Raw genomic sequence first — 9,013 nt, forward strand, 5'->3', positions numbered from 1 at the left:
CAGACTCTGTGGGAACTTGCCTTCCCTATGCAGGCCCCTGTGCCTGGGGCACCCGGTGTAGGGGTCTGTTCCTCTCCCCTTTCCAGACCCACCACACTCTTCCCTCCCACAGACTGTCCCATGAGTCCACCTGGCTCCAGACCATATGTCCCCCTCCACACCTTCCTCAACATGGCCTCTTCTCTATACCTAACTGTGGAGAGTCTGTTCCGCCAGTCCTTAATCCGTTCTCTGGGCCATTCATACTGATGTGGGTGCATCCAGTTGCATCTATGGGACGAGGTGAGCCCAGCATCCCCCCACTTTGCCATCTTCCCTGGAAGTCAAACATATATCTTTTCATACTTGTATAAATATGTCCAGAATATGGCTAGAAGTGGAATTACGCAAGCAAATGATGTGTGCATTTTGATAGATCCTGCCAAATGTCCTCCAAAAAGACGACAAAAGTTTACACACCCACCGAGAATATATATGAGAGCTCATTTCTCCATATCCTTACTGTCACTGGATATTATCAGTTTTTGAAATTTTAGATCTCTGGTGGGTAGAAAACGATGCTCATTATTGCTGTGTTATATTTAAGGTACTGGTAATATTTCTTGCAATGAATTGAGTTTATTTTTCCTCATGTAGGTTGGCATTACAAAGGTGTTTGCTGAAGTTCTCCCTTCTCATAAGGTTGCTAAGGTGAAGCAACTTCAGGAGGAGGGGAAACGGGTTGCAATGGTAGGAGATGGAATCAATGACTCTCCAGCCCTGGCGATGGCTAATGTAGGAATTGCCATTGGCACAGGTACAGATGTAGCCATTGAAGCAGCTGATGTGGTTTTGATAAGGGTAAGTGCTGTGGCCTGAACTTTGAGGTCTGTGATACTGCTCCGCATGGTCAGGGATAATGTTGTAAAGTATGTCGAGTAGAACAATTCTTTCCTTCTAACTCCTGTGCCCCTAGTCTTTGAGACTAGGAGAATTCAAGATGGGAGTATGAGAAATCATACTAATTAGTTCCAGACTTTCTCAAACAAAGCAAATGAGAATGACAAGCTTCTAAAGTAAAGAATAAGATTGGGGAATATTCTTATAATAAAATTATCTTCAAAAAACACTTGCTGAAATTATTTTAAGGGAGGTAATCTACATAGCAGCATATAACCCAAAAAGTGTTTTCTAGACCCCTGAGAAAAATTCCTGAAAAACATCTTCCAAGGCTGACTGAAATTTTCAGCAGTATTTGAAATTTATAGTTAATTCATTACCCACCATAAGGTACACATCGTCTTTAGAATCATAGTATCAAATACAAAAGTAGTCGTTAAGTTAGAGTCTCTCACTAATATCACAAATATTTCTGTTCTCAGAATGATCTTCTGGATGTAGTGGCAAGTATTGACTTATCAAGGAAGACAGTCAAGAGGATTCGGATAAATTTTGTTTTTGCGCTAATTTATAATCTAGTTGGAATTCCCATAGCTGCTGGTATGTGACTGTTAGCTAGTATTACTTTTTCCTCTGAAGTCATTAGAGACCTATCATATTGGAAGTTTTTCGTCTTACTACTAGCTTTGAGTTCAGTTTTTATATGTAGCCTGCTGGTGAAAGGTAATATTAAAATCAGTAATTATAATTTTGAGCAATATTCATTATGGCATAAAATATATAAACATTCTGATAGGTTTATTTTATTTTCCCCTCCAACTTTATATTTTGAAAAATTTCAAAGCTATATATAACCAGGAAGAAAGATACAATGAAAACCTTATAGTCTTCATTTAAATTTACCAATTAATAATACTCTGCCACAGTGTTTCATTTCTTTCTCCATGTGCTCTCACATTTATATTTATGTTTATATTTATTTACTTATCTATTTATCTTTTACTGAAGAGAACAGATAACGATTTATGTATTTATTTTAGAGAGAAAGAGAGAGAGCACGAGCAGAGGGAGTGGCAGAGGGAGAGGGAGAGAGAATCTGCAGCAGACTTCCCTCTGAGCATGGAGCCCGATACAGGGCTCAGTCTCAGTGAGATCATGACCTGAGCCAGAATCAAGAGTCAGACGCTTAAGCAGACCGAGCCTCCTGGGTGCCCCAAGAACAAATTTACTTTTAATCTCAATACCCAAATACAAGTACTGTTAGCATTTTAGTGTATTTACTTCTAGTCTTTTTTTACTTTGCATTAGTGTTTTCGTCTTGTTACATAGTTGTAATTATAGCATACTGAGAATTTTTTTGCTCTTCACTTAACATTCTGATAGCCAACAGGGTTGTTTTTTTTTAAGTTTGGGTACCAGGAGAGAAAAAGAGAGAGACAGAGACAGACGGGGTGGGAGAAGGGAGAGAGGGGGAGGAGAAAAAGTGGGGGAGTGGGAGAGGGAGGGAGATTGATGAATTGAATAAAGGAATATGACCAAGAAAAAGCAATTTAGAATTTTTAAATAAACATTTGTTAATGTCCTGTACTTAGGGACTTGGTAGGAGTTAGTAATAAATTGTAATTTTTTTTTTTTTAGAGAGAGAAAGAGAGTGCAGGGAGAGGGGCAGAGGGAGAGGGAGAGAGAGAATCTTAAGTAGGCTCCACACCTTGCACAGAGCCCAATGTGAGACTTAATCTCACGACCCTGAGATCATGACCTGAGCCAAAAACCAAGAGTTGGATGCTTAACCAACTGAGCTACCTGGGCGCCCCAGGAGTTGGTATTAACAGAAGAGAAATAGTTATCACTTTCTTCTTGTTCTTTCTGGTCTGAGAGCCAAAGAAGGACACAAAATGATGTAAGAACAATAACAAACCTGTTTATAAGCAAGGACACAAAATGCTGAGGGAACAAAAAAATAAAAGGACAATCAAAATCCAGAAAGATTAATTCATAGAGCAAATGATTCTTTAAAAATTATAAAAGTAGGGGCAGAGTGGAAAAAATTATGCAAGTAATGTACGATCACTGTAGAAAAAAGAAAAATACAGATAAGCACAGAAAAAGTTAGAAGTACAGTAAGTGTATCTTATCCCTATCATATAAGCCAAATGTTCAAATGTCTGTCAAATTCATACACTATTCATACACTATTGCTGGGATTATGATCTGGTCCGAGGCCCTTTGGAGAACAACTGAGGAATATCCACCTAAAGTTGAAGATGTGCCCATGTTATAATCCAGTTTCACCTCTAGGTATACCCTAGAGAAAGTCTCCAACTTGTGCACAAGGAGACATGTACAAGAATGTTCACAGCAACACTCTATCTTCCTGTTGGTGGCGATTTATGTCGCTGCCAATTTTTCACATATAAAGTGCTGAATAAATATCAAACAGGCAACTGATTTGTATGTATCTATTAGAAACACATTAATAATCTGTTTAATACTGCCTGCTCTAACTAATCCAAACTTGTTTCCTAGGAGTTTTTATGCCTATCGGTTTGGTTTTGCAGCCCTGGATGGGATCTGCTGCAATGGCTGCTTCATCTGTTTCAGTAGTACTTTCTTCTCTCTTCCTTAAACTGTAAGTATGATGGCTTGCTCACGTTTGTATTTTATATTCCTTTTATCATCCACAGTCAGTCTTGGTAGGTCTTATTCTTGTCTGATGGGCCCCAACTGTTCTTAATAATAAATGTTAACTATGTCATTATCATCTTATGTAGTCTCTACCTAGCAACCACAGCACTGAGTGGGGTAAAATGTAGTACAGGAGCTCTGAGAAGTAGTATTTCTGACCATGTGACTTCATAGTTTTTTTGAGTTACTTTCCTAGCGGGAACCACCTTTGTAGCTTTCATACCCGGCAAATGTATTTCCAGTTTTGACTATAACAGGGGTCTAGTTCCTATTTGGTTGTTTCAAACTAGTGTATTTTTGCATGTGTTCAGTTATAGAAAGCCAACTTACGAGAATTACGAACTGCATGCCCGAAGCCAGATGGGACAGAAAAGGCCTTCAGAGATCAGCGTTCATGTTGGAATAGATGACACCTCGAGAAATTCTCCTAAACTGGGTTTGCTGGACCGGCTTGTTAATTACAGCAGAGCCTCCATAAATTCACTACTGTCTGATAAACGGTCCCTAAACAGCATTGGGACTGGTGAACCTGACAAGCATTCACTTCTGGTGGGAGACTGCAGGGAAGATGATGACACCACGTTGTAACAGGCCACACAGGATGCTACTAGCTGATGTGGTTATGCACTGATACAGCATGAATGATGTCTCCTTAACTTCAAAATGTGTGGAAGGCTTTTATATCGGTCTCGTGCCCTTACGTTAGGGAATCTCTTTGAATTGCATTTGTCTAATGGCAAAAATATCTTTTTTCAGAGCATTAGCTCTCAACCTAGCTTTATTTAAAATGAATTTCCAATACTCTTTGTTTTCACTAATAACATATAAGGTAGGCCAGTGAGGTTTACAACAAGCCCTACAATTGACGATTGCTGAATTGCTGCTAAAGTGATGGATACTTTTTTATTTGACCAAAAAGAAAAGGCTCAAGAAAAAGGATACTTAAAAGTCTGAAGATCTGAGAGCATGATCTTGAGGACATTCTTGATCTCTCATCCCTGCCAGGTTGGGGAACAAGGGCTTTTAAAACACTGTATAAAGCATCTGGTTTTAGAAGGAAAACAGTAGAAACTGTTTAAAAATAGACGTGCCTTATTTATTACAGGCTTTCTTCCCCCCTTATTCTCCCTGCATCTTTGTCTTTGCAGTTGCCTTCTTAGATGCCCTAGTACGTTTTGTTGTTGTTGTTGTTCTTTCGAGTGAGATAAGTGTAGGTGATTTTTGATTGATAAAGATAACTGACAACTTTTCCAACATCTTCTTCCTTTCTTTATTTTGTAGCCCAAAAGACCCTAAGGGTCCATAGGCTTCCTTGTTTCTTATCTTCCCACTGTTGTGAAAAAAAAAAAATCAGATTCTTCTTTCATTGACTCCCTAGCTCTGTACAAACTTTCACTTCACTCCTGCTGAGTTTCACTATCAATTGTTCTTACTCTAGCAGCCTCAGTCCAGAAACTTAAGATTTTGAACCTCTTCCACAATTGACTTTTTCAGAGATAAACACTACCACCTTTAACATATACGGGTCATAAGAAATTACCTGGATTCACTAAATTTGTCTTTTTATGGAGAGAATACAAGACTTTAGCTGGTATATATAATTTAGTAGATTTTAATTATATTTTAGTATTTTAGATGACTTCTCAAAATGACTTTAAAATAATGCTATTGCACAAAGCTGCATTTACCAAAAACTATAATAAATTATAATACAGAAATGAGAATTTCCCTAGTTTGTGATACTTTTTAGCTAAATCTATACTTTTCTCTAGTGTAAAACATTTGCCCTTGCTAATTAGCGTGGTTCTGAAATTCAGGGGCTGTTCTCAGTGCCATATACATTTAGAAATCCCCCTCTGAGTGCCTAGGAGTTAATACACTGGTCAGAGATCTGGTACTTTTATTACTGTTTAAATTCCTCGTTAATTGCAAGATGGATTTCATGTGCGGAATACGGAAGTGAAAATAAATTCTTAATATTTTGTTCCCATCGCCATATGTAAAGCTGTTAGCACAATGCCTAGCACATAGGATTTGCACTCAGTAAATGTTAGTTCTTTTCTTCCCTTGAGGTCTGTAATGAATATTAATAATCAGTTTTTTTAGGGCAGAATCTACAATCCTTTCTCTCTTATCCTTTCATACACACACATAAAAGTTTACCATGTTGTCTTTTCATATTTGGAAAAAATCTCATTTTTATCTCAACTATCTTAAAGAGAGAATTGAAACTATTGATGAAGGTGCTATTAATCTAGAAAGGCAAACCCATCTTAATGAAATATGAATGTGTTTGTATGTCTAGGCTCTTTAAATGCCTGTGCCATCTTCCATGCTTCCACTTTGAATTTTAATATTTGTTTTTTGTTTTAATTCAAGTGACTCATCCTACCACAACTTGTTTCTTCCAGAAGAAACAGCTAAGAGGACAAATGTATAATAGACTTTTGAGAAAAAGAAGCACGTCTCTCTCTTTCTCCCTTACTTACTCTTTCTCTGTCTTTGAAACACTTGAACACAGCCAGTTACTACTTTTATTTCTATGTGTAGAGTTGTCCTTTTGGCCCCCACTTGCCAAGGGACCCAGGACAGTGAGAAGAGCAGCCTACAGTCTGGGAAAAATCAAGGATTTAATTTCAACCCTTACTATCAGAACAGAAAACATGTTTAGAAAGAATCTGATTTTAAATATCTGTAACCATCTTTGAATTCTCTACCACAAGTCTCTTGTAATCCTGAACTCCCATTAGCTTCATAGAGCAGCTGTATTTACAGGAGAGAGAGAGAGAGAGAGAGATGATATCAGGATCAAAAACATTGCTTTCGGTTAGTAACTAGCTTTAAGTAACTAGTGACTAGTGAGAACAAATGTTATAAATGTGTATGTGTATGTCTGTTCATACATATGTACACACATACATATGTACACACACATATTTACCGTATTGAAGGAAAATGGATTTATATTTGAATTTGATATTTGAATATCTGAAGTTCTTTATTTGTTGTTCCTTTATCACTCTTCTGTATTCACTCAGTAACCATGCCCGCAGTCTGAAGATAACAAGGATGTTTTGATATTCAGTGCTGGTTCTGACTCAACTATGGGGCACCTTTTATCTTGAATATCCAAAGATGCCTTTTGAATTTCAAAGGTTAAAAACACAACTAGAATATTTAGTGTCATAGTCTAAAGAAGTATGGCGGTCAGTTGTGAAAACAGAGTTGTTCTTTCTCCTAGTTTAGTATCAGCATTTTGGAGTGTTAAACTTGATGCCTTGTGAACAAAAAATTTTATATTATGCTTTAACTTTTTAAAAGTTTTTTTTCTTTTTTCAGATGTCTTCTTTCTTCAGAATGCTTAAAATAGCACTGTAGACAAGATGTTTCCAAAAATTTAAGTGTGCATATCTTTTATGTACACAGCTTAAAATCAAGAATGTATGTTCTTTGAGAATTTTTTCCCATTTCTTGTGAATCTTGCTTTACATTTATTTTTCTTAATATTTATTTTACTCTATTTTGTTATTTTCTTTGGGTGAGGCATCTGGTTATTGGTTATTTTAATAAGAATAAAAACATTCCTGGAATCACTCCCTTTTGATTTTTTGCTTGTTTATTTCTTACTTTTCTCTATTTAAAAATATTATTTTTCCAAAAATAAAAAATATGGATTCATGCCAAATTATTAGCTATTTTTACCCTAAGTTTCTGTAGTCCCTCTGAAAGTTTATCTGGTGTGAATAACCAGGGAACGTCCCAAAACCTGAAATCTTGTTCTTCAATTAAAAGAGCTTCTGTCATGGCATTGATAATAGATACCTTGTGTAGCCAAAACCAGGCGTCTCAACCTTATGTTTTGAGTTAAATGTTTAACTAAACATTGTTAAACATTGATTGGTGCCCAAGACAGCAGTGGACAATGTTGTGCAATAATCATCTACTACAGTTAAGATATTCAGTAGTTTGTTTTTCCATAAGCATGTAATTGATCATATTTCTGCCAAGGATGTGCCTTCAAATTTATAATTATAGTATTGTAGAGAAATGTTTTTTTGTCAGTGTCTCTTTTGTTAAACCATCCAACTCTTCTTCCAGCAGTTCCACACTACCCTGGTTTAGTTATTTTTTTGACTGTTCATCGATGATGGGGCAGGACTGGAGGCAGCACTACACATTCACTGCGAGTGGGAGGGAAGAGAACTCTGGTTTCCTTCAGTTTCACCCCACTGCCGTATCATTTAGTGAGGGTGAGAAACAAAGAAAGGAATATAGTTGTCCTCTGAAGGAATTTTGTAGTCTCTAATACATTCTTTTTTTTTTTTAAAGATTTTATTTATTTATTTGACAGAGATAGAGACAGCCAGCGAGAGAGGGAACACAAGCAGGGGGCGAGGGAGAGGAAGAAGCAGGCTCATAGCAGAGGAGCCTGACGTGGGGCTCGATCCCATAAAGCCGGGACCACGCCCTGAGCCTAAGGCAGACGCTTAACCGCTGTGCCACCCAGGCGCCCCTCTAATACATTCTTGATACTGTCTACCCCAAATGAGCTTAATGGAGACGAGGTTTTCTCGCATTTGGGGCTCCCTATACAGTGTTTGAGAATCGCACGCAAAATATAGTCCCTTACCAAGCACTTTTGTGGGTGAAGGAAAGGGTTTTAAACTTACTGTAAGGAAAACCTCATTTTCACTTCTCTCCCCCAATCTTGAGACTACTCAGGTTGATGAGATAGGATTAGAACTGGAAACATAAGAGTAAAATCCCTGAACCATCCACTTAGCTGCTCAGCCTCCGCCTTCTGTCGGTGTCTTGACTAACCTCCTGGAAGGATGTTCAGGATGGCAACATCCCAGGTGCGGTTTCAAAACCTTCCAGACAAAAAACAAAGCCAAAAACCAGAAAACCTTCCTATTGGGGAATGCTTGCTATGTTAAGGCGTCAAAGTCCCTGCTAAAATTCAAACCGAGACAGGAGAGGTAGAGCTGTATTTTTCACAAATGTGACTGGAGCCAACCAACCCTACTTGCTTAATAGCTTCCTCTTCGTGGATGTGACTACTGGTTGCAGAGATGAATTAGAAGTGAGGGATGAAAGGCAAGACTCCAGGACAAGGTTTAAGTGAAGATGCTATTATAAATAGGATCTCATGCAACTTAAGAGAACTTCCCTACAGTCTTCTCTCTGGAAAAGTTTGAAATAGGCTGTGTAGTCTTTCGCATAATATACCTATGGCCCTGGAGTGGCCCCCAGCTTTTCATTGTCAGTGTCCAGCTCCATGCCCCCAGGCCTGTCGATAAACGGAAGTGTTGCCATTACTTTAACATTACTTGCTTCGCCTCACCCAATCAAAACTTCGATTTCCTCACTGCAGTTTTATCACCAAGTAATAGGACAAAAACAGAGATTAATTTCACCCATCCTAATATGCCAGTGCCCTTTAAATCTG

At 37.9% G+C, this 9,013-nt stretch overlaps 1 protein-coding gene across 4 annotated transcripts in view; it reads left to right on the forward strand.

Moving 5' to 3' along the window:
* Nucleotides 1–7,613, forward strand: part of ATP7A (ATPase copper transporting alpha) — a 148,974-nt gene extending 141,361 nt beyond the window's left edge. For 3 of the 4 annotated variants that reach the window (XM_034648816.1, XM_034648818.1, XM_034648819.1), the window contains 4 exons: nt 637–840; nt 1,362–1,479; nt 3,406–3,508; nt 3,876–7,613. In XM_034648816.1, coding sequence (XP_034504707.1) covers nt 637–840; nt 1,362–1,479; nt 3,406–3,508; nt 3,876–4,152 — 702 coding nt within the window. In that variant the 3' untranslated portion in view covers nt 4,153–7,613. The remainder of the gene's footprint in view (nt 1–636; nt 841–1,361; nt 1,480–3,405; nt 3,509–3,875) is intronic. The other variant, XM_034648820.1, reaches the window with a different exon arrangement.
* The last annotated feature ends 1,400 nt before the right edge of the window (nt 7,614–9,013 follow it).

This window comes from Ailuropoda melanoleuca, chromosome X, assembly GCF_002007445.2.
Source record: "Ailuropoda melanoleuca isolate Jingjing chromosome X, ASM200744v2, whole genome shotgun sequence".
Classification (NCBI taxonomy): Eukaryota; Metazoa; Chordata; class Mammalia; order Carnivora; family Ursidae; genus Ailuropoda; species Ailuropoda melanoleuca.